A 25,134-nucleotide genomic window follows, 5' to 3' on the forward strand; every position below is an offset into this window, starting at 1 on the left:
GCCTTTCCTCCCTGCTGCACATGCCGCTGCCACATTATCTAGGAATTTGCTCTTTTTTAAACATAAAACTCATCAAAAGCTTACAAGTTAAGGCAAGTGTTCTTGGCAAGGAAGTGAGCTGCCCTCGCTTCTATCATGCTTTCTCAGATGCATAAGCCTACAGTCTCTCTGCTAAACAAAGTCTGTTACTGGATGTTGTGCAAACCTTTTCCCCTTCTGTGTTGCTCTCAAACACATAGGCGCTCATGGAGTCTTCTCCTGGGGTCTCTCTGAGATGGATCACAAAGCCAATCAGTCGCTTATTGTCCTGATGAGCAGCAAACTGTGTCACAGTGGCAAGTTCAAACTGGAAAAGTACAGCAACAGATTCAATTTGGTTAGCTTGGTCAAGAGCTCACGTTCATGTGACTGAGTAGTCAATGCTGCAGTAGAATACCAAATCCAAACCAGAAGTTACTTACACTTGTTCGTGTGACTTGGGTTTGAGGATCTATTAACCTGTGTAGGGAGGAACAAAAAGGAAATGGTTTTAAAGTGATTTTTAGCAATTTCAAGGTGCTTTCTAAGAGTAAGGCGATCACCACAGCAATTTTGCAGACAAGGAAACATGCACAGAATCAAATGCTCTATCTGTGTTTTCAAGTTGGTGAATGGCAAAGTTCAACTCTAGACCCTGACTCTCAGAGGCTTGACACATACAGGCCATAGTATTGTTCTGACTCACAGATCTGCTGAGCACCCTGAGTGCATGGGCTCAGGTGTGTGGATGCAAAAGCCCTCCTGCTAAAGCGGGTGTCTGGTATTGACACAGTCTGGAGTGTTGGTGCTGGCAGCTGGGCAGTGATAGCTCTCTTGCTGTTACTACATGTAAGGACAGAGAATCTTCCACAGCACTTTTTTTGCATCTTTTCCTGTATCTTTGTGGGGCCTTATGCCCTGAACTGCATCCCCTAGATTTTGGTAGGATGTTTTTACAACTTTGGAAGGTAAGAGGATTACAAATACTATGGATTAAGAAAAGAGGCATTTTTACAAAGTGAGTCTCAGGCTCTCGCTCCCTCCAAGGGTGTATTTCTTGGAAAGACCAAACTAAAAAATACTTTAATAATCCTAAGTTGTAAGAAGGGAACAGAGTGTTGGCAAGTAGAAGGTTTTACAGTACCTCAAGTTCTTGCTGGTGACCATGAGATGAGATTCGGTCATACGGAATATGTTGTGAATGGCACGAGCAGCTAACACTTGCCTCATAGCTTCATAAATCACCTCGCTTGTGTCATCAGTCTGAACAGCCATAGAGCCTAAAAACCGAACTACGAACATCTGCTGCAAGAGTGAATCTGCAAGAGAAAAGTTGGGACTTCCTTCACTGTGCTAATTCAATTTTTCCGGCAGCTGAAGTTATCACCGAAAGGATTTTTGTTTCATTCTGGTGGTGACTTTTTGCTATGAGCCTGGCAGTGCTCTGACCTGGTTTTAACCAGACCTTGAAGTGGCAATGAGTAGGAAACAATAAAAATAGTAACAAAACCCTAAAACTATCATGGTGACTTGGAGGCCTTAAAAGTGCAACTGGTCCTTTATGCCTTATTTGATTAGCTAGTAAAATTCCTTTGCTTATCAGGTGCACAAACTGTGATAACTTTGTGGTTGGGCACAAGCCTTGGCTTTCTTCTATGTCCTCCTGACCTTCCATGCAGCTGCTTGCAGTGAGGTTTTAATGAAATCCTTCCTTGCTCACTGACTGTCACTCTAAGACTCCCCTAAGTAGCCATTAGGTGACAAAGCCATCACTTGATCAGGCTTGCTTCATTGGTGGTGAGCAAGGTAAAGGAGGATGACTCCTGCTCAGTGTGACTGTTCAAAGGCCACAACAGCTGTGTCTGTATTGCACAAAGCACCACAAAGACTGAAGCATCATCTTGAGCTGAGATCCACCTGTGCAGTGAGATGAATGGTAGTCACCCTAAACACTCTACACTCTTCTGCATGCTGCAGTGGAGCAAGGCACTGCTACTGACAGTGCTGAAAGAGACACTTGGCTGCTGCTAGGTATATTCTGGGCCTCTTAAGTGATTTAGATTGTGGATTTCAGAGTCATGTGGGGAAAACAATGACTACTGAAGAAGCCTCAAACTTGAGCAGAATTATCTTACAGCCCATCAAAACATTTCTAAAGAAGTCAACAGCTACTTCAATTAAAACCAAAACCACAAAAGAATGAAAGACAAGTAAGAAGCAAACCAAATCTTTTTGCCTTCGAACACTTGAAATAAACCTAAGCTGCAATACAGCTTGGATTGTCAAGGAAAAAGTTTGTTTTCACAGACAGTGCTGCTTAAAAGACTGGTTTCTGAAAGATAACTGTACTTTGGATCTGCTGCTCCATGCTGTCAGGTGCTTTAACTGAGATGCTGGATAGATGGCAGCTGAATTAGGCCTAATGTCATGACTAATTTTATCTGGAAAAATGGAGCACTGACCTTCCTCCTCATCTTTGCTGCTGTCTTCAGTTTCCCCAAATGGGTTTGCACGCCTACAAAATAAGAATACAAATGCTAACTGCAGATTCTGGCCACCACACACACACACATGCTGCAATACCTAACTTTCTGAAATCACTCTAAGTCACTGACCACTCTCTCTGGCCATACCTGCCACCTCTGTTCTGGTCCAGGAATTCTGTGGCAGGCAGTACGATGTCAAACTGAATCGGTGTTCCAGGAGCAATGAGTTGAATGCTGGCTGATTCAGTAGGAATTCTTTTGTTATTTTCCATAGTCTTTACATTCTGGCTGAAGTGAAAATGGAAGGGAAAAGAAAAGGAAAGTAATGACATTGTTTAGTATGCTTAATCTGCATACACATAAATATCTCCCTATTTACCTGTTACTGAGGACACTATGAAAAGCTGATTTATTTTTTCCTAAATAATTTTAGATACAAAAAATTAAATGCTGCTAGGGGAAGTTCAGGCTCGAGGTGAGGAGAAAGTTCTTCACAGAGAGAGTTAGACATCAGAATGGGCTGCCCAGGGAGGTAGTGGAGTTACTGTCCCTGGAGGTGTTCAAGAGGGGATTGGATGTGGCACTTGGTGCCATGGTTTAGTAGTCATGAAGTCTTGGGTAACAGGTTGGATTTGATGATCTTTGAGGTCTCTTCCAACCTTATGATTCTATGATTAAACCTGACTGCAGAGCACCTGAGTGGGGGCTGACTTTCAGCACTAAGTCACTCTTTGCCTCCCTGCCCTCTAGTGGCCATATTTACCACTGCATTACCAGTTCCATCAGCAGAGACAGGAAACAACGGCAATCCTGAGATCTTTGTAAGGCTTCAGTTGGCCACAGGTTTGTTACAGTGTGACAGTCATGGAGCGTTACACACTGGATCCTGTTTCTTCCTGCACCTTTTCTCAGAGAGGAGGAAATGCTAGGTTTAGAATCATAGAATCAGCCAGGGTTGGAAGGGACCACAAGGATCATCTAGTTCCAACCCCCTTGCCATGGGCAGGGACACCTTCTGTCACTGCCTCAGGTTGTGAGCTAACTGCCCAGCTTACCATGGGACAGGAATGCACTCGGTTTACTAGCAGCACTATTCTAGCTCTAGAGAGTTTTCTGGTTGCATGCAAATATAAAAGTGACTTGGGAGATCAGCTGTCAATTCATAGCTCTTTCCTTTGCCTGGTTGAATAGATGGCAATACTCTTCAGTTCAGAAATCTGTAAAAGCACTAGCCTGAGAGGCAGAGGATCTGGGAGAGGTTTGAATTTCTAGAAGTAAATATCTGAGTAAGAATTTACAATTTTCTGATAAAACTTGCAGCAAAGTCTCTTTATGTTGAAGTCAGTGTGACACAAACTTGCCCTATTTTATTTATCACACTGGTTCTGAAAGGAGGATTTCAGTCCAGCACTGGGCTTGAAAGCCAATTCTGATAATGATCTCTGAAGAATTCCCACTGAGTAAGGTGCCAGGATCACGTAGACACAAAGAAATGACACATAAATATGTGTTTTGCATATAAACACATCCTAGAGCCTTGTTAATAATTTTTGAAGGAGAGAAGCTTTACTGATGGACCTGAATGAGCACAAGAGAACAGTAAGAATTATTCTGACAGCTGTGTAAGGAATATTCCTGTGTCAGACTGACAAGAACTACTTGAGGTAATATGCAAGAATATGGCTCCTTCAGTGTGTACTGAGGATTCTGCTGCATTCTTGACATTACAAATCACTCCCTACAATAAATCACTGCATGTGTTTCTGAAGGAACAGCAAAAGCCTAATGGCAACCACAAGGACCTTTAAAGCTGTGATGGGGAGCAATAAGCACTACCTTCAACAGCTGGCATCTCTTACAACTTTTAGTATAAAACACCAGAAGTAGAGGAATTTGCTGGAGCACACCCACTTGTAAAGCCAGAGCCTGGACAAGGCTTTCTCCTGGGTGACTGTTGCCCTGTAAAAAGAGCATGACTGAGCACAGTCTCTCCAGCCTGTGCAAGTGAGAATGTTACCTGGGTTGGTGAACTTCATGTTTTTTCCCAAGACTGGTAATGGGAGTAACTGCTTGGAGGGCTGTCTGATTTAGCTTGATTGCAGCTGCCTAGGAAAACAAGACAGAGCAGCTCTTCTACACATGCACTTCACACTGCCATGTAAAGCACAATGGGAAACTAAGTTGGAAGGAACAGACTGAAAGGTGGACACAAGCTCTCACCTCTGGATTGTCAGTGAGATAGATCTGTCTGGAGATGTTGTTGATGGCACATATCCACTGGAAGGGAAAAAGAAAACTGAAGTCTTGAAGCTCACTTGTATACAAGAATAACAACATTAAGAAAATATTTTTACCTCCTCATATTCTTTCTTGCTTTCTGCTTGAAGGGTTATACCCCTAAAATATAAACAAAGTGTATCAGTGCAAACAGTGGACACCAGGACTGCTTGACTCCATGTCAGCTTTGTATCTATTAACCATCAAAGGAATAAAACCCATGAATAAGCTGCAGCTGAAGGATGCTGCGTGTGCTGTTCAGGCAGTTGGGGTGGGGTGGGTGGGAAGGAACATGCTTTTAATTTGGAAACACCCTTCTGGAAACCCAAGGAGGCTTAACTGTTATAGCAAGCATGTTTTACATGAAACAGCATTGGAAAGAGTAGGTGTGAATGGCTGTCCTCAAACAAAACCTGTCTCATACGTTTTGCCTGTAGGAGTAGTGATCTGAAAGCAGTATCTTCTGTCTTCACAGTCTACAGCCATAACAGAGCAGTTGTCCAGGTCCTGAATCAGTCCTCCAGCTACTGCTCCCCTGGGCTGACACATCAAGTTGCCACCTTGAGTGAAGAAATACAGTCTTTCCCAAGTTGTAGTCACCAGACCAGTTTTACTAAAGAGAAGATGCCGTGATAAAGACTCATTACTATTTAGAAATGACTCAAAACATGTAGCATGAAACTGCAAACATCTCCTGATGTTAATCTGAACTTTACATTCAACCCTGGATTTTTTTTTCATGAGTCTCTGCAGCATCTCTGCAGCACCTATTCCTAGCAGAGACCGATCCTTAATGAAAGATGAAGAATTAAACTAATTCCAAACATCTCAAGCTAAAAACATCCCATGCTGTATCTCCTAGTTAAGGAATAAAAGCATTATTTGTATTAACTGGCATTTAAGATGGATTAAAAACCCACTACCTCTTTCCAAGATGAAGAGCAGCATAAGCAATTGCAGCACACAGAAAAATCACCATTAAAAAAGAAAGATACTTCTGCAAGTAGTATCTCAGACTCCATCTTCCCCAAGCTATGGAGTCCTATTATATTGTAATCCAGGTCTTAGCATGCTACAAGAAATTAGTAACTGTCCACTCACACATACACACACACAATTTGAAAAAAAGAGACTGGTCCAATGGAAATACCTTGGTGTTTCACCAATCACACACTAGAAGCCACCAACACACATAGCTCCTGCAGAAGCTGATGGAAGACTTCAGTTGGGGAATCTGCAGAGGAGGTTCTATTTGTGGTATACAAAGTTCTGCACTTGCATTGTCCATAAAGCTTTCATCAATGCAAAGGAGCTAGGTCATTTAGGGAAACCATGTACTAATGTAGCTGTTTCTTTTTGTAAACACTGAACTGGGAACATTCTGAACTCAGCCTCAGCAATTTCTGATTTTTTCAGCCACTTGAGTACAGGAAATCATCCCTGTAGGTGAATTTAAACAGAAGTAAACTTCTGTTTTCAGGAAAACAGCCTCAAAGGCCTCTCATTCCATTTAAGCTTCAAAAACACTTTTCCAAAGATGACAGATTGTTAGGAGCTGATGAGTACAGCACCCCAGTGATTCCAGAGTCTCAAATATTATTACCTGAGGAGTCTTTATGACTTAAAAAGTAATAAATAATATATCAAATAGTCAGCAACTAAGACTAATTGGTAGCAAAACTTCTTACTTTCTAAGGTTAAGGTAGCCAGCCTTCTGGATGAGATTTCTATTGATAGCAGGTGAAGTTACATCAGAATCTGGGGTGTAAACAGATTCATTAACTGCAGTTAAGTCCTGTTGGGATATCCTCATTTTTTCAGCTTCAGCGTCCAGCTCTCCCTGTATGCTGAAAAAAAGCCCAACAGAACAAGAAACCCAAAGCATTCATTAGTCACTTTATAGCCAAAACAAAGCTGAAGTTACAGTGAAGAGTAGTTTCATTTGACTTCAGCAAGACTTTCTACATAGTTTACCATGGTATCCTTATAGCCAAATTGGTGAAATACAAACTAGGGAAAGCTGACTACAAGATGGGTAGAAAACATGTCTGGTCTACTGAGCTCAAAGGGTTGTAATCAGTGAGACAAAGCCCAGCTGATATCTAGCTATTACTGATCTTCCTCATGGGTCAAACTCAGGCTTGCAGTCTAACAAAAGCTGGACATCCCATAGGAGCAGATGACATCAAATAGGGAAGCCTGATTGGCAGATATGGCAGAATGGAGGGTTGCTGTTCAGAGTGACCTTGCCAAGCTGCAGAAATGGGGAGACACAAACTCATGAACTTCAGAAAAACCAAACACAAAGTCCTGCCTGGGATGGAATAACCCCATGCAACTGTAAAGGATAGAAGGCATCTAGGTAGAAAGCAAGTTTCAGTAAAGGGCCTAGGGTCCTAGCGGACAAGTTGAATGTAAGTCAGCACTGTGACTTTGTGGCAAAAAAAGGACAATCACATCCTGGGTGGCATGAACTGGTGGTGTAGCCAGCAGGTCAAAGGAAGTAATTATTCATGCCTGTTCAGTACATGTTAGACTCCAACAGGAGTACTGCATCTAATTTTGGTATCCTGGCATATGGAAGACAGAAACAAAGTCAAATGAAGAACCACCAAGATGGCTACAGGGCCAGAACATGTGACTTGAGAAGAAGTTACGAGAATTGCTTTTCAGCCTCATGAAACAAAGGCTGGGAGGGGGGGAGACTCTTTCTGACAGCTTAACTACCTGATAAGAGGGGATAACAACAGATGTAGCCACACTCTTCCTGGAGGTGCAAAGTGATAGGAATCATAGAATCATAGTATCAATAAGGTTGGAAAATACCTCAGAGATCATCAAGTCAAACCTGTCACCCAAGACCTCATGACTACTGAACCATGGCTTCAAGTGCCACATTCAATCCCTTTTTGAACACCTCCAGGGACGCTGACTCCACCGCCTCCCTGGGCAGCACATCCCAATGGCCAACAACTCTTTCTGTGAAGATGCAGGCAGTGAACACAAGCTGTAACCAGATACTAACTGTGCCACATGTGAGGGAGAAACAGATGGATAGATGCTCAAAATTTGACGGGACACAGCATTGAGCACTCTGCTCTAACTGACCCTGCTTGCAGCAGGAAAGTGGACTAGTTGATCCTGACTAGGTGACCTCTCGAGGTCCATACTTTGACTTTCAGAGAAACAATACTAGCAAATATTTGATTTCTTTCTTAACTTTTCCAAACTGGAGGAATTATTAACTGTATTCAGGCTACTAGAAAACTCCAGGGGTGAGAACCTAGGAATACTTGTCATTGCATACCTCAGAAAGTCATTAATAACTGCCTCTATGCAACAAGTAGTTTTCTCCATACTTCCTGCCCAAGTGGCTAAACCTTCTGAAGAACATGGGCACATAATGCAGGTGTACAGAACAGGACCAGAGATCTGTGTTGTCCACTATCCTGACAGTTGCACAGCCTGTGGAAAAGTCCAAGGCAAGTACATAAGATTCTTACCCTGTTTTCCTCCCCAGTCTTTTGTAGGAGTTGGTGAGATCCTGTAACTGTGGAAGTAATCTGACACACTGCTGCTTTTAAGTCAGCACTTAGCAGTATCTGGCTGACCAGATGGAGAGTCACTCTTGCATCATGGTGTTGGAGTGTTACACCTTAGCTTGTTTCCAGTTTTACCACATCTTTAGACTGAAGATGAAACTTCCTAAACTCCCACAGCACCTCCAGAATGGGACCAGCTCTGTGCATCTTACCACACAGCCAAGTCACATGACAGGCTGAGTTACAAAGACTGAGTAAAATCATCAGATCTGAAGCAGACAATATTTTGCAAGCCAGTGCTTTTCAACAGCATCAGTAAATGCCAGAGTAAGAATTATTTACATTCCATTTTGCAATGAAATGTAATGGTGATGTCAGTTTTTCTAGAAGTGCTATTTTAATGAAGCTTTCAGTCAGACATTTTTGTTGCACCACAAACTGTTTCTGACAAAACTCATGGTTCCTGAGACTGGATTTCTCTTCCTTAAGTGTGTTTCCCCTACCTCCAAGGTAGAAAGGAGAAATAAGCTAACAGTTGTGAAGTTAGATGCGTTTCTGACAATTAGACCAACTGGTTACTGAGTGTTTTCACACTGTTAGCAATATTCACTGTATAAATGGAAACACTTAGAAATGTGAAGACTCAGGTTTGTAGTCAATCAGCTTCAATAGCTGCAAGACTGTATCGCTGCTGAGATTCTGTAGCTGCACATTGGGTCAGATCAGCTTGTTGTTCCAAGAAAGCAAATCTGACAAATAAAAAGCTTTTAGCTTCACTAGCAAGCAAATCTGACTCACTGTGGCCTTGTGATCCCCAGCACTAAAAGAGGAAAGAAGTGGGCAGCAGAGTTTTTTGGGTCTTTGTAATCTTTTTTTATGGCAGCAATTCTAGGCTGCACAGCTTCATTCAGAATTGTGCCAGCTTCTCTTTAGTTGTTTTCTTTTTCCCCCAAAGATGTCACACTCCTGTACCAGTGACATTTGAGTAGCGTTTTGAAGCTTCACTGTGTGACAGACGTTGAAAAAACAGACTCAAGCAAAACAACCGAGCAGCCTATTTTTCGCTTCCATTTACTACGCTGTGCTACCCAGGATTCCAATCCAGCAGACTGTGGAAAACAAGGGCTCATTCTGCAGTGAGGATCCAGTGGCAGGATCCTCACTGTGCCTGTAAGACACAAGCAAGATGTTCTAACCTTACTAAAATAAAGGGCGCTATTCGAAGGGAGTTTAAAATCTGTCCTCCAGTCTGTACAAATGTTGTGTAGGCTGTAGAGGGATTTAGTTCAGAACCCAAGTCTGAAAAGATATAGCAGGAGAAAGGTACAGGAAGTGAAAAAAAATCTGCTGTAGAGGGCAATCATGACGTTGTTCTCAAATTAACAAGTATGCATTATTCAGAATGCCATCAGAGTCAGAATAAATAATGATTTGGCTGCAGTCCATTTTGAAAGGTATGAAGCAATAAAGGGAAGGACTCAGTCTAGTGTTTCAGCTGATTTAAGTTAAAGGGTTAATGTTTTCTCTAATATGATTACAATTTAATTGTAAAGTTTATATTTGCAGGGACTTAAAAAATGTCAATCCTCACTGCTAGTAGGGGATGGGTGGGGGAGGGTATAAGAAAAAACTTATGACAAAATCAGGGGCAGTTCATTGAAATATGGACTTAGCTGGAAGCAGATTGATACAGCCTGAACTGGATGCAATGAAAATGCTCTCTAGTGTGAGATGTTTATTTGCCTTGGGTAGCTACATTAGGAGACAGTATAAGCATTAAATCCTTAAATAAGAGCTTAATGGATTATTGTTATTGTTACAGAAGACCAACCAAATATTAAAACCTCTAATTCAGAATGCATTTAACCTGTTTCATGGCCCAATTCCCAGCTTCTGTTTCCATGAAGACACAGGGTTAAATAAGAAAGCGTGTGAACACTTTACAGAAGACAGCTCCTGACTACACTGTAAAAATACACTCTGCTTTGCACTGGCAGCCTTTTCCTTTACATGTACAAACACAACTGTTTCCACCTGCTGCTTTCACAAATGTATGCCCAACAATGCAATGTAAGCATGGAAGGAATCTCTTAAGACAGAAATAAGGGACTGTGTTATGTACTGAAGGTTAGAGTGCTACTGCTGAGAATTCAATGGAATGACTGAAAGAAAAGGGGAAAAAAAGCATTGCATTACCTTTGAACCATGTCTGAAACAGATGATAAAAAGCTGTCCATTCTTTTGGAAAACATCTCTGCTCCTTTCTTAAAAAAATTGATCTGAAAAATACAAAAGTAAAAGAAATCAGACAATAGAAGTGATTCTGTCTCTGGCAGACAAATGATAGATTGTGTTAACAGCAATCCCATGATACTTTGGGCTGACAATCACATACACAGCTAAAACAGCTGTGTTGCCTTTCTTTGCATTCCTCACTTTTGCAGCTTTCCACAATTTCATGAACTCTTTTACACATACACAAACAATTTGCTGCTGACAGGCGTGCTTCTAGTGAACTTACTAAATGACTGAAATCATAGAATCATAGAATCAGTCAGGGTTGGAAGGGACCACAAGGATCATCTAGTTCCAACCCCCCTGCCATGGGCAGGGACACCCACACTAGATCAGGCTGGCCAGAGCCTCGTCCAGACTGGTCTTAAACACCTCCAGGGAAGGGTTCACAACCACCTCCCTGGACAACCCATTCCAGGGCTTCACCTCTCTTACGGTGAAGAACTTCTTCCTCACGTCCAGTCTGAAATAAGGCAACAGGTAACCTCTCCCATATTTAGGACTGTACAGAATTTGGTCTAATGGTGTTACAAGCCACTGCATGCAATGTCATCAAGTCAAAAGGAATGGGACATAAATTGTCCATTAAATTTAGCAGTCCAATCTGGACTACCAACTCCAACCAGGAAACGTTTAAACTGCTCCAGCATGATCAGTCAGGAAAGTGATGAAGTGTAGCAGAGCTAGCTAGGGTGTATCCATTACACATTTTCCTTGGATTTTGTTCTACTGAAGGAGCTAAAGAGACCTACTAAGGTCAGAGTTCACATTTTGTGACAGAAGATGGATTCACTTAGCCAGTATGGCTCAGCAGGCATGCAACAGCAGCAAAGCACTCACTGTAGACTTGGCCTCAGATTATCTGCTGTGGGGCTCAGAGCCATCACTTGGACCTACTGCGGAATGTGTGAGGCGTGGACATGGCTAACATGTGTGAGCAATCAATTACCTTGTTTAAAAAATACTGACTTAGGCTGGGGGACAGATCACAATATTTAGGCTTCAATAGCAACTGACTTCTGGCTTCTCAAGTCATTTCCCAGACAACCTATGACTTTCCTGTATAAAGCACTGAAATATGGAAGTTTTGCCATACAGGGAAAGAGAGTTCTGTTCGGCTTCCAGTAAATGAAACAAACACAGTTCTCTGTCTTATGGCAGAGAAACAGTGTGAACTCCCATGGTGGGGAAAGTGACTGAATTCTCTCTTCTTACCTATTTTATATGTTACATGTGATCTACAAAATATACAGGACAATGGAGATGGTGATCCACACTACAATCTCAAAGAGAATACTGCATCCACTTTTTCTGTTTTTACAGACTGTATCTCCTTTTCCCAATGCTTGCTTTCACTGATGTCTAAGCACAACAAACCCTTAAAATGGGTGGCAGTAAGAATCAGGCACTGTGAAAATACTAGTTTGTTGATCCTCCTGACATCCTGGAGCTTTACATTATCAGTATTACTACCCCATTTTACAGACTTGAGAGACACTCCATAAAATTGCTGGGAGAATAAAGATTAGAAAGAGGATTTGCCAGCCTTATGCTCAATCCACTTTACTGTTCTGTCCTCCAGTTCTCCAGTGCATGCTCTGCTCCCTATCGTGTACGCTCCTCATCAGTACACTGAACATGATGTACCAGGAAGAGAACTGCTACATAGAAGAGTTTGTGCAGACAGAGTAAACAGTGCAAGTAAATGCTGCTGCACTGATACCTTAGCCATGAAAAATTAACCTCAGTCTGATTTTGCATGTGAGTGTCATAGATTTCTTTTTTTTAACTGATGTCTTTCCTGAACATGAACTATTCAACTATCTGCCATAAGCAAAATCAGTCATGATAATCTAGGCAAGCTAAATAAAAGTTTTTGCCTCCCTCATTATCACTTGTGAGTCCTCAAAACTATAATCCAGAGTGACAATGTTTTACTTTTCCCAGGAACATGTCTAAGTGCCCACACCTGTCCTCGTGTATATCCAAGCATAGGTTCCATCATTGCCACTCTCTTCCTGTACTGCAGAGCATTCAGGGCACAGTAATACTGCAGAGATGAAAGGTGCTGCTTTCTTCTTGCATTTGCCACTTCTTTTGCCACTTCTGCCTTAAGCTGAATAAAAAATTGATAAGTTGACAAAGTGCATATTCAAGTTATCTTTCAACAACACTCAATACAGAACTTCTCCACATTAAAATGAAGGATAAGAAACTAAGAAAGCAAATCCAAAATCCAAAGCGAGTACTTTAAGCCCTTCTCTGTCAAGATATGTTAGTATCTGGGGAGCCTCTGTGACTATAAACTACCTAGATACTACAACTAAATTTCTAGGTTTGATCACAGTGCAACAAATTTATTTCCAGCTAAGATCACAATACAAGCCTGAAAATGAAGAATTCAGGGATGAATAATTCACAATATGCTCTAATCACATTATGTCTGTAAAGGACCATCCTGTAGAACTAAAGCACTGTTAGGATAGGGCAAATCACACAGTTCTTGGCCTACAGGAATATATTTTGGATGAAACAGTGGTCCAGTGGGCAAAGAAGAAGAAATGTAAAACAATCCCACCAGAGTTATGTGTACTGTAAGTGACATTGAGCAGGAAGGTAGATGTGAAAAAACTGAATGCTTTATAAACAGCAGACACAAGGCTTCTTACAGTTCACAGTGAATTGTGCCCAGTGGTATAGCATCACCGCACCAGCTGTACAACAGTAGGCCTACACAAATCTATTTATAGACAATTGGATTGCCTCTTGTTGAAGAGGTCCCCTGGATCTGAACAGCTCCAGTTCAGTACAGCACGTGATCATTTGCCTAACTTGGAGAAAACAAGTATAACTTTGCTGAACTGATTTCAGAGCTTTGTGTCTGCCTGGAAATGAAATTACAAATACACGTGAGCTCTTGTGAATTTAACTGATGAACTCTCCTAAGTTCATAAGAGAACAAGGATGCAGACAGAACAGCTGATAAAGACTTTTCCGTTTCCCTTTCACGTTTGTTACCTTTTCATTTTCTTTCCTTTTCGGTAACCTGCTATACTTTGCCATGGACACGTCATGTTCTGCAGACAAGGAATATCATTTGGTTTAGAAATGTGATGGGTGTGTGTAGATTAAAAATGTCTTCTGTGGTATAACAGGTGCACACCATTAGAAATAAACAAACCAGACAAACATACCGTTGCTAGCAAGGCCAAAAAGATCCTTCAGTGTGCTTACTTCTGAAAAAGAGAAGGCAAATATGCACAGTGAAAAACAAAAGCTGTAAACATTTTGGTTTAACTGAGACATGTTTAACACCTAAGTCACTGCAATCCTTTCTGAGCAGAGATGTGCAAGTTGCACCCATACCAGAGAGCTGCTAGAGAATTGAACAGGCAGGCTAAGAGTCACGTGAGTTTACTTTACTGAGCCAGTTATCACTGTGAAAGAGATTCCTGATCTGCCATCATAACTGACCGAAGCAGCATCATTTCAGTACACTTGCTGTCACAAAAGGCCCGCTATCATAAAGATCAGCAGCTCCTATCAGCTTCCTGACAATGCTTATCTGATACCAAGAAATCTAAGTCCCAGAGACATATTCATGTCAAAACCCTTTACTGTACATGAATCTTCTTCAATGTGGAACATTTTCTGCTCAGTTTCTCTGTGAAAAGAAATACTTATCTAACACATCTGACTGCTGGCTATGATGTTTACGTAACAGCGGCCACGAGTTTCTGATGCAGGTAGAAGGGTATGAAAAGTAAGCAACTCACAGACTACAGCAAGTGTCTGCATCAATGTAAGCTGCAGCTAGCAAAACCCTTCTCAAAAAGCTGAAGAGAAAGCACACTCACAAGGACAGACATTATGCAACTGTGAAAAGAGTATGGGGAAACAGTAATGTCATCATGGTCTCTGATTTGTAATAATCTATATATTGATCAGCTTCATGCCATGTTTTTCTTACCAGAACAGTCTTCCTTGTGACTCTAATGCAGAAAGACAGAATTTCTTCCCAGGTCAGTATTCAATATAGCAAGATTAAAACTAAACCCAAGAACACACTTAATCTTCCTTGTTTAATCCTATGCTGAAACTTCAGTATGGCTAGGTCTCTACTAAAAATGCTGTTCTGCAGACAGCATCAGAGAAAAACAGGAAGAAAAGTAAAAGGAGAAAGGAAATGAAAAAATAGAAAAAAAACCAAAAAGAGATAAAAGAGAGAGGAAAAGAGAAAGAAGACAAAGATGACAAGATGAAAAAGAAGTAAAATAAACAAAAGATAAAAAAAGAAAAAAGGAAGAAAAAGAAAGCACTGCAGTAAGAACTCGAGTTTCTGCTGCATGAGTAGGTTATAGTGTCCTTGACCTTGAATGTGAACTTCTTTCCATTGAAATCACACCAAATGTTTGCATTATTGCTCAGCTCTCCAAGTAATGAATTTCCCAGTTTGTGCAACCAGGTTCCTTGAAACTACTCTTGGATGGTAAGGATTTAAAGTGGACTAATTTGTTAAAGGGAGGGAGCACCATTTACTCTGAAGCCAAAAAAATTCTTGCTTGTGCTTTTCGACCAAACACAAACTTTTGAAGTGGCATAAATACTGACTGAAAGCCAGATTCACTGCTACATTTTCCTTTAGGCCATTGTAACATCACTGACTTCAGTAAAATTACACTAGGGTAAAAGCACAGTGACCCAACAAAGAACAGAGTTGTGCATTTTCAAACTTGCACCATATGGTGCATAAAACATCACGTGGTAAATTTGTCTCAGTAAAAGCATGGACCGGTCCATGAAATCCTGTAGCATAAGGGAAAAAATAAAGCAAGCAAGCCCAAACACTTTTCTGTGAATCAAAGGTGAAATCATTACATGGCATTATGCCTCAATTTATTTTGAAATAAGCCAGAAAGAGCACAGAAGGAAAATTAAAACTTAGAATGCACCTGTGAGATCCTTCTCCCGAAACTGTATGATTGGTAGAACCATTGTGTCTGCAAACTGTTTTGCCAGTTCAGAATGAAGAATATTGAGCTGAAAGAGAGACAAAAAAAAAGAGGAACTGCTGTTGAAGAAGCACAGCTTCTTCATTTGTGACCTGCATATTAAAAAAACCCATATTAGGTACTTCAATGTACTTCAGTGCTTCAAATACATTTCTCAAGATACCCGAGATAGATGGGGATTTTCCCCTAAATGCCTAATTCCTGCCCAGTCTTTCCAAAGGATCTAAAAACTTTTCAGTTCCCATGTAACCATATTAGGGTAGTTCACTTGACCATTAAGGCTTAACCCAACAGGATTTAATCTGCAAGTAACCTTTATTAACAGTTTTTATTAGTATCTACACCGCAGGGTTACAGTCCCACTGCCACGGCTAGAATCTTCCCATTCATGAGGGTTACCTGGGACACAATCCCAACAGGGAGCAACCACAATGAAAAGTCCCAGTCAAGTATTTTACCTTCAGAGCATTTTCCTGTTCCTGTTTTTCTCTGTTTCTCTAAAATTCATCACATCTAGACACATTTTAAAACACTCATGTGTCACTGTTTTAGGATGAAGGCAAAGCTCTCATGTCAGCAGTGGTATGCTAAGAGTATTAGGCAGGTTCAGGTAGGGTCAGCTATCAGTCACGTGGCACAAGTGCCTGACTTCAACCTAGGAGCATGCCACATGCTCACATGATATTCTGCCCACTTGCTCACGGCATCCTGGGGGCCTTTTAGTGGGGTTATACCTTGAGGATGTAGTCAGCATTTCCCATTAGATAATACAAAACTAAACCAAGATAATTCAATGCCTGAGGAACAGATAACTGAGAAACAGGTACAGGAGGTAGCTGACATGCAGAAAAGGAAACTAAGGAATGGACCATGTTCCTTTGAGAGAAAATGTGCAAGACTTGTGACAATAAACGTCCTTTAAAGTACCCCCTCAGAGGAGACATGGGAGAAGCCTAAGGGCAAAGTTCAGCTTTGGGATTCCTCTCACTATATTGTTAGACTTACCCATGGGCTCTAAAATTTTTAACTTATTTTTTGCCCCACATCCTACCTCCTCTCCCCAAAACATACTTCAATACAGCCTTTTGCCATCTCAACAAAAGCTGAAAGTAAACTAACAAGAACTCTTTGAGGGCACAACCTTGCTCACCACAAAAAGAGTGATGTAACAAATGATACTTAAACATCAAATACCTAGGTACTAAGATTATATTGCAATGCTATTTGGGCAGGTCTAGCAAAAGCATTTAGAAAGACTCTCAGTACTCAGCACAACCTACACAGAACAGAAGTGTTCACTGCACACAATTGTAGTACCTAACCTGCTCTCAGCATCCATTTCTGCAGCCTTCCCCAGACACCTCTGGATTCTGCATGATCTCACAGCAACTACACAGAGTCCAGAATGCACTGGATTGGAAGGGGCCCTCAAAGGTCATCCTGTCCAAACCCCTGCAGTGAGCAGGGACATCTCCAACTAGATCAGGTTGCTCAGGGCTACACCATTTGACCTAGAACTTCTCCAGGGATGGGGCCTCAACCACATCTGTGGGCAACCTGTTCCAGAATTTCACCATTCCATTCAGAGCTCTCCTACATCCATTCCTGGCTGGTTTGGCTTAAACTGCCATCTTTCAAGCTTACAAATGTAAATGTACTTTTAAGCTGGAATTAAATGGCCCCAGCTTATACGAAATGTTGTATTACAGTTTCTTTTCTAACTCCCCTCTTTGCTCTGGGGATGATATGTGGGACAAAGGTACAGAAATCATTACACAAGGGCAATATTATGCTTCTTTTCTCCCCAGTTAAATGATTCTATAAAACCTGGGCACAATCCAGCCCTCAGTGGAATGGCTCAGCATCTAAAGGAACAAAGACCAAAAGAAAAATTACCAATAGTCTATATTGCAAAAAAATGAATATTGGCAAAGTACCTCATCCACAACTTTTGAAAAGTAATGAAGGGTGGATATCACTTCTTCATCTCCTTTACCTAAGGCAAAATGCTGAAAAATAGAAACAGACAGGTTAACAGTTACTCCTACAAAATACAATAAATGATGAAACTGAATAGAAAAGCAGTACCTCAATAATACATGCTCTTTTACCCTGCTCCTTGTTTTAAATTAATGGATTTTGGACAACATGTAATTAAGACTCATTATGAAGTCAAAGTCATACAATAGCAACAAACTTGTTTGCATCTTCAGAAGTCTAGCATCTCACATTCTGCACATTTGTTGTCGTTGTGGTTGTTTTTTATCTTTTAGAGGATTCGAAGAAGTGACCTAACTGCATTGAGCATGCTGGGGAATTTTATAGCAATCTTCACCTAAAACCAAGTAAAGCCAATGCCCTAAACACTTCTGGAAACCACACTACACAGACTCCTTCCCAAGTGCTGAGGCTGAACAGAAATCAAAGGCATATATTGAGCATACCTGCTTCTCATAGGCAAGGAGCTGCTTTGAAAGCTGTTGCGTGGCAAGACACATTTCATTCTGCAAACAAAAGTGAGGTGTTAATAGAAATAATGAAAGCTCTGCTGTTACTACTACTTTGTTATCTGCTTCTTGACTGAATCTGCAATTACTTACACAAGCATTCAGTTATGTAAACAACTAGTCCCAAAATATCTCCACAGAGAAATAGTAATAGCAGGTACACCTGAGATTTAATTGATGCGCAGCTTGTTTAACGACTTTGAATACAGGTAGGATTTGGGGTTTAGTTTTGGATTTGAGCTCACCACAAAAAAAAAACCAAGCCCAAACAACCCATAACTAGAATATCAAACTGTCATACCAGCATAAGGATGTTTCATGCTGGTTATCCATCTTTCCCCCAAATCTACAGCAATAAAGAGGACCAGTAGAAGTGCCTTTATAGAATGCATTCATGCTCGGGGAATGTACTGATTTAATTACAATGCCTTAAGTAGACAGAGGAATACAAGACAGCACATTGTTCTGTATCCCGATGGCTAAACTGGCCAATGAAATACAAACATCCTTAAGACATGCTTAGAAAAAGCAGGTGTCGTAGGGAAGTCGTGTAATTTTGCTTGACAGCTGGAAAAAACAGAGGCAAGCATTTGGATATGTCAATCTTTACTCAGTGTATTCCAGACAATAGTATAGCAACTCCTCTGTTCCCAACTTGTTAACAGTGACTTAAAAATGGAATTAAAAAAAAAAAGAGGAAGGGGGAAACTGGGATCTGTCTTAACCCCTGTCAGATCCTTCTCTTCTTCAGTAATGCAGAAAATTAAACACTTCTCATTTAATTTCATTTTAAATCTTAGTATTATCTTTTCCTCTCTCTGTATACATAAGGCCATGAGGAGTTTGTCAAACTCAGAGCAATCTCTGAACTGCTTTAATGGTACCCTATATGCTGCAGCTGGTATAGAAAACCAGTAAAACTGGGACAGAGTTTGTGTGCTCTCTTGTTCTCCCTCGCTGTCCTGAGCCTGCAGAGTATGACACAGTTAACTATCTAGGCCAGAAATTCTGAAATACTTTAGCCTGATTCCATCTCTACCATGCTGCATTACAGCCTGGTGCTTCTGCACCACCTTGGCATGCTAGGAAGGAGTGTTAATACAGACAGCAAGGCCCAAAGCCTCAGCCCGAGTCTTAAGTATGCCCAAGCACTCAAAGAACAAGACATAGCCACACCTTAGGTAATGTCAGCAGTATGTGAACACATGGAAAAGATACAGGAAAGGTAATTCCCACCAATGTAAACCACTGTGGTGATAATATTTACAAGTGGCTGGGAGAGCAGAGGCCTTCCAAGGTACAAACATGAGCTCAGAACTAAGTTCATGTGGGTCTAAACTTAGATTATGCACACCCCATGACTGCTCTCACCTCACAGTGATGTATTAGTTTTGCTTCTTGTCTCAGACCAGTTAGTAATAAGTATTACACTTCCATACAGTATTCATGCTGAGGATTCATTCAAGATGTGCAGGTTGGTTATGCAGACTGTGTGTGTTTTAGTACAAAAAAACTTTGCACAAACACTTAGCATTTAAGTATTTCCCAACTTAGTGGATGGAAAAGGATGTTGTGCCTTATAATGAATTAACAAACCTTGTTAAGGACTCTAGGTTACAAGAACCCAAGAGATTTTGCCACCTTCAAAGTGGGAGCTAGCAAGCAATGATTTGATGACAGCAAGGGTGAGACTCCCTCTTTGTGGACGGATAACATTAAGAGGGTTTGTTTGTATGCATGCATGCCGGTGGAGCACAAAGATGAATTTAAGATTATCAAAAGAAGAGATTCTCACATCTGAGTATGAACTGCAAGAAGACTAAGTGCTCACACAGCAACTGTGATGCCATCTGTCAGTTACACAGTTGGGTCAGGGCAAGGGAAATCTTTTGAAATGAACAGAGTGTGAGAACCGTGCCTCTTTTTTGCCCTTTTTGTTGCGGTTCACTTATTCCTGCAAAGTCTGCAACCATGTGGTCTGTTCTGATTTGGGAAAATGCATGCTTCTGGCTTGAACTTGCTAATACCAAAAGCAGGTCAGAATAATGGGCTGACACCAAAGATATCTTACTGCTCTGTGTAAGCCATGCTCAAAACTTGTAACAGTTTGGTTTTTAAAGACTAAAAGATCCTCAATTTCCTCACCCAATGTGCAAAGTGTAACAAAAAAGAACCATTACTCATCTGCATAGGACAGTTTAAGGATGGGCAATACAATGAGTGATCTTCTAGTAATCATCACTCCTCAGCTGCAGTCTCCAGTATGAGACTGGTTAGTAGGAAAATACACAAACCCGGAGGGTCCCAAAGAGTTAATAACAACATTGTATCAAGTATATGATCAGAAGACCAGAGTCACATAAAGACCCTAAGCAGAAAATTATGGCATGCTACTCCAGATCCAGAACAAACTGAGGGAATGGCCTAACATAAAATTTACATCAGGATTTCAGGACAATGGTTCCACACATCACTGATAACCTATTCAAGCTAGCAGGTCACATTTTTCATTTATAGGCTCAGCTCTCTGCACCCAAACACCACAAACAAACTTGTTTCTCAATCCCTGTCCACGTAGAATTAATCCTGGGTCCTACATTCTCCCTCACAACCTCTGCCAGACTTTGTTCCCATTAGAGGTACAAAATCATTCATTGTATCACTGGGAAAGAAAACAAGCAAACCACCACCAAACAGATACACATCCCAAACAGCTGTAAGCAAATCAAATTAAGTTGGCAAACTGAAACACAGCCACATTGCATAAAGAACAGGAAGCAAACTGCTCTGCTGACCTAGTGGTAATACTGCATTGCTAAGTGCAGTAATCTGGGAAAGTTTGATTTAATCCTCTCTCCCACTTCTAATCAGCCTTCTCCACCCCCTTCCCTAGTACTAATCAGTCTCAGGACTTAAAAGTTATTTGCATGTCTTCGGCTGACAGATCCACTAAATCCAGACAAATTATTTTAACAGGTTTTAATCCATTTCAAAGACATTTTCCCATGGACTACAGCCACATTCACTTCTTTTATCCTCAAGTGACTGAAATTCAGTATGCAACAGAGAAAGAAAAGCTGCTATACAATCCTGACTACCAGCTCACATCTCTTCCATAGTACTTTGACATTTCAGAATTCACCAAGCATTTCTGGAGTGGCAGAGCTATTGATGAAATGATTTATCAGGCAGAAACCAAACAAAATCCTGAACAGGAATCCAAGTATTCTAAGTGAAGGTAAAATTATCCAGTACTGTGCCTTGAAAGCCTTTTCATTAGATGATTTCACTTTGCAGTGAAAACATCATTGCAACATGAATGTAGAAAAGTATACTAGAAAGAAAGATGGAAGCAATGTATGCAGACCGGTATCAAGCAATTCAGTCTCTGAGGCAGCTGGGATTGTTTAGCCTGGAGAAGAGGAGGCTCAGGGGTGACCTCATTGCCCTCTACAACTACCTGAAAGGAGGTTGTAGCCAGGAGGGGGTTGGGCTCTTCTCCCAGGCAATCAGCACCAGAACAAGAGGACAGTCTCAAACTATGCCAGGGGAAGTTTAGGCTTGAGGTTAGGAGAAAGTTCTTCACAGAGAGTTGTTAGCTGTTGGAATGTGCTGCCCAGGGAGGTGGTGGAGTCACCGACCGTGGAGGTGTTCAAGAGGGGATTGGACGTGGCACTTGGTGCCATGGTTTTGTAGTCATGAGGTCTTGGGTGACAGGTTAGACTTGATGATCTTTGAGGTCTTTTCCAACCTTATTGATTCTATGATTCTAGATGTGCTTTATATTAACCTTGGCTGGCTCTCTAGCCATTTTTGTAATGTTCACTAACACCAGTACACATAGATAAGGCAATGGAAGTGATGTTTAGCATCTAGCACTAATCTACCAGAAATGAAAACAGATTTAAAAACACCATTTAATTCTCCAGTTACTTCAGTACCTTGCCCTGCCTTCAAATAAATCAGCAAGAAAATGTCCCACCCTTATTTTTTAATCTAGTGCCAGAGCAAAGGCATGTATTTTTCTGGGCTGATGCCACCTTCTTCATTATCACCTTTATTCACCAAGCTGTTCTTATAATCAGAAGAGAGTATTTTCTGAAACCCATTCATAATAAAACCCCTATGGCATTAATAATTCACCAGTGACTGAGTCCATCCCTTTTCAGGGTCTCTTCTTGTATTTTTCCAAAATAAAGGGCTAATACATCAAGGTCAGAAGAAATTTCTATAGACAGTCACCTAACAGACTCCAGATTTGAGGGCATATAAAGGATTAAGTTGAGCTATAAATTAACTTCTAAAGACAGAGAGCTATTTTAGCATATTCAGTTCCAATCCCAATATAATGAAGCTTTCTGCAAAGCTACTTTCCTACTCCAGCTAAAGCTGGCATTTTAAAAACTCTGCAAGTAACTCTGCAAACAGAACTGCCAAAGGTTTCTTCACGTAAACAAGCAAGATACTGGTAAAGATACTTATTTGTGCACCCTGTATATGCAGAACAACAGGCTGGAGAGGTGGGCACAAGCCAACCTCATGAAGTTCAATAAGAGCAAGTGCAGGGTCCTGCATCTGGGTCGAGGCAATCCCAGGCACAAATACAGGCTGGGCAGTGACTGGCTGGAAAGTAGCCCTGAGGAGAGAGACTTGGGGGTGCTGGTGGACAAAAAGCTCAACATGAGCTCTCAATGTGCACTTGCAGCCCACAAAGCCAATCAGATCCTGGGCTGCATCAGGAGAAGTGTGGCTAGCAGGTCGAGGGAGGTGATCCTCCCCCTCTACTCAGCCCTGGTGAGACCCCACCTGGAGTACTGTGTCCAGTTCTGGAGCCCCTATTACAAGAGGGATGTGGAGGTGCTGGAGCGTGTCCAGAGAAGGGCCACAAGGATAATCAGAGGGCTGGAGCACCTCTCCTATGAGGACAGACTGAGGGAGTTGGGGCTGTTCAGTCTGCAGAAGAGAAGGCTCCGAGGTGACCTCATTGTGGCCTTCCAGTATCTGAAGGGGGCCTACAGGAAGGCTGGGGAAGGACTTCTCAGGATCTCAGGGAGTGATAGGACTAGGGGGAATGGAATGAAGCTGGAGGTGGGGAGATTCAGGCTAGATGTGAGGAGGAGGTTCTTCACCATGAGAGTGGTGAAACCCTGGAATGGGTTGTCCAGGGAGGTGGTTGAGGCCCCGTCCCTGGGGGTGTTTAAGACCAGGCTGGATGCGGCTCTGGGCAGCCTGATCTAGTGCAGGGTGTCCCTGCCCATGGCAGGGGGGTTGGAACTGGATGATCCTTGTGGTCCCTTCCAACCCTGAATGAAACTATGAAACACATAACAAAACTTGGCTTCCATCTGGGAAAGCCTAATACCTTATAAATGGGGAAAACCCCAAACAGGTAGTGGTTGAAGGAGGAGGTCCATGAGGCAGTTGCAGCCATCTCATCTCAGCACCAGAGAACACATGTACTTTCAAAAGCAGGCATAGCACAGGAAGAACTGTGTCTTGACACAGCAGCTTTATACATGCTCTGTCGACATGTGCAATGCCCTCTTTCTATAAAATAAAGATCTCCAGCAATCTAGAAATGTTACAGTCCTACAGGCTTAGGTTTGCATATTAAATAGCTTGGAAACATGAACCCAAGGGTAAGAGAAACTAAGCTTCACCAGGGTGTTCAGGCTGCCGAGCACTTTAGAAGACCAAGCTAACATATGGCTTGCCCTGGTGCTGATTCACAGCACGGCACTTGGTCCTCACAAACGTGAACAGCACAGCAAAGGATCATTTAATAGCTCCAAGAACCAGAAAATGCTAGTCAAAACCCTGCTGTAAAACTGCAAAAGCAGCTACAGCAGGATGGCTAGTTCAGTAGGGAAAGTACCTCTTGAGTTTCAAAAAAGTTACTATCAGCACAGCCTCCTGGTAGTACTCAAATCTCCAGATCCTGCTTAGTGCAATGTTAACTTGCTTCTCGGCACAGTGACAACTCCAGCTTCATAGGCAATAATAAAAACAACTCCCATGGCTTTGTAAATACATTAGTTCCCATGTGAAAATGCTCTGCTTACCTCTGTTAGCAACATATGGTGAATATGCCTCAGGAAGTGCAGAGGTGTATGAGGCAACCTTACAATGAATATGGAACAACAATATATATAGTCAAAGCAGTCAGTGCTGACAGCTTCATTTATTGCAAGTGTTTGTCCTATCTGATACTCTATTGACACTTCTCTAGGTGGAACTGCAAGTTTATTAAATGGTTAACTTAAACTTTATTATTTAAAAAGATGTCAGGACAGAGAGTCCTATTTGAAATGTCAACACAAGTGCTCCCCCAGCCACGAAAAGAAAGCAATTGAAAGAAAAACTGTACCAGTGCTTACTTGTTAGTTTAGCAAGAGCTATTTTAAGACTTCTGAATACTCAGGGTTAGCTATACAACATAATAAATATGAAAACCTATGCCTGCCCTAGGGAGCTTGACACCTACCTCCTGAGTTACAGCCTAGTGAGGTCAATACACAGGAAGATGAAACAAGCAGCAGTGTTGAAAAATGCAGACAGGAAGCATCACAAAATTAGGGAGAGAAGGAACACTGATATAAAACACTACCTAAAATAGCCCTCAACAGATACAAGTTGTTCTGATACCCATGTAATATGCTCTATAGAACCCAAGACTGTTCCAAAACTGTCAACAGTTTTCATAAGAGTATGGACATAAAAAAGTAGTGAGCCTAAGAGACTTTGCTTGTGTGACTTTGGAATCATAAGTTGACTGCTCAAAAGATACAGAGGCTGACTACAATTACACTTCACAATTCCCATGATGTTTCTCTCACTGGATTTATTGATAAAGGCAACATGAGTTTCTTCCTATTCCTCTTCTAGCATTACTGCTCCTGGCATCTAGACAGATTTATCAGGAATAATGTGATGGAACCTCTTTCCAATGACAAAAAAAAAATGCACTTTACTTTCCTCTGACCTGTTCAATTGTTTA

General features: G+C 41.5%; 1 protein-coding gene across 1 annotated transcript in view; it reads right to left on the bottom strand.

The window, feature by feature from the left end:
• The window catches only part of APPL2 (adaptor protein, phosphotyrosine interacting with PH domain and leucine zipper 2), a 38,481-nt gene that overhangs the window by 2,938 nt on the left and 10,409 nt on the right, over positions 1-25,134 (bottom strand). The window contains exons 3-19 of the mRNA XM_068142300.1: positions 18,075-18,134; positions 17,568-17,639; positions 15,571-15,658; positions 13,813-13,854; positions 13,637-13,695; positions 12,588-12,734; positions 10,520-10,602; positions 6,470-6,628; positions 5,206-5,394; positions 4,859-4,901; positions 4,725-4,781; positions 4,522-4,610; positions 2,652-2,792; positions 2,481-2,533; positions 1,163-1,337; positions 462-498; positions 206-346 (exon numbers count right to left, since the gene is read on the bottom strand). Coding sequence (XP_067998401.1) covers positions 206-346; positions 462-498; positions 1,163-1,337; positions 2,481-2,533; positions 2,652-2,792; positions 4,522-4,610; positions 4,725-4,781; positions 4,859-4,901; positions 5,206-5,394; positions 6,470-6,628; positions 10,520-10,602; positions 12,588-12,734; positions 13,637-13,695; positions 13,813-13,854; positions 15,571-15,658; positions 17,568-17,639; positions 18,075-18,134 — 1,635 coding nt within the window. The remainder of the gene's footprint in view (positions 1-205; positions 347-461; positions 499-1,162; positions 1,338-2,480; positions 2,534-2,651; positions 2,793-4,521; positions 4,611-4,724; positions 4,782-4,858; positions 4,902-5,205; positions 5,395-6,469; positions 6,629-10,519; positions 10,603-12,587; positions 12,735-13,636; positions 13,696-13,812; positions 13,855-15,570; positions 15,659-17,567; positions 17,640-18,074; positions 18,135-25,134) is intronic.

The sequence above is a fragment of the Melanerpes formicivorus genome, unplaced genomic scaffold, assembly GCF_026170545.1.
Source record: "Melanerpes formicivorus ecotype bairdi unplaced genomic scaffold, bMelFor1.0.p_v2 SCAF_8, whole genome shotgun sequence".
Taxonomy (NCBI): domain Eukaryota; kingdom Metazoa; phylum Chordata; class Aves; order Piciformes; family Picidae; genus Melanerpes; species Melanerpes formicivorus.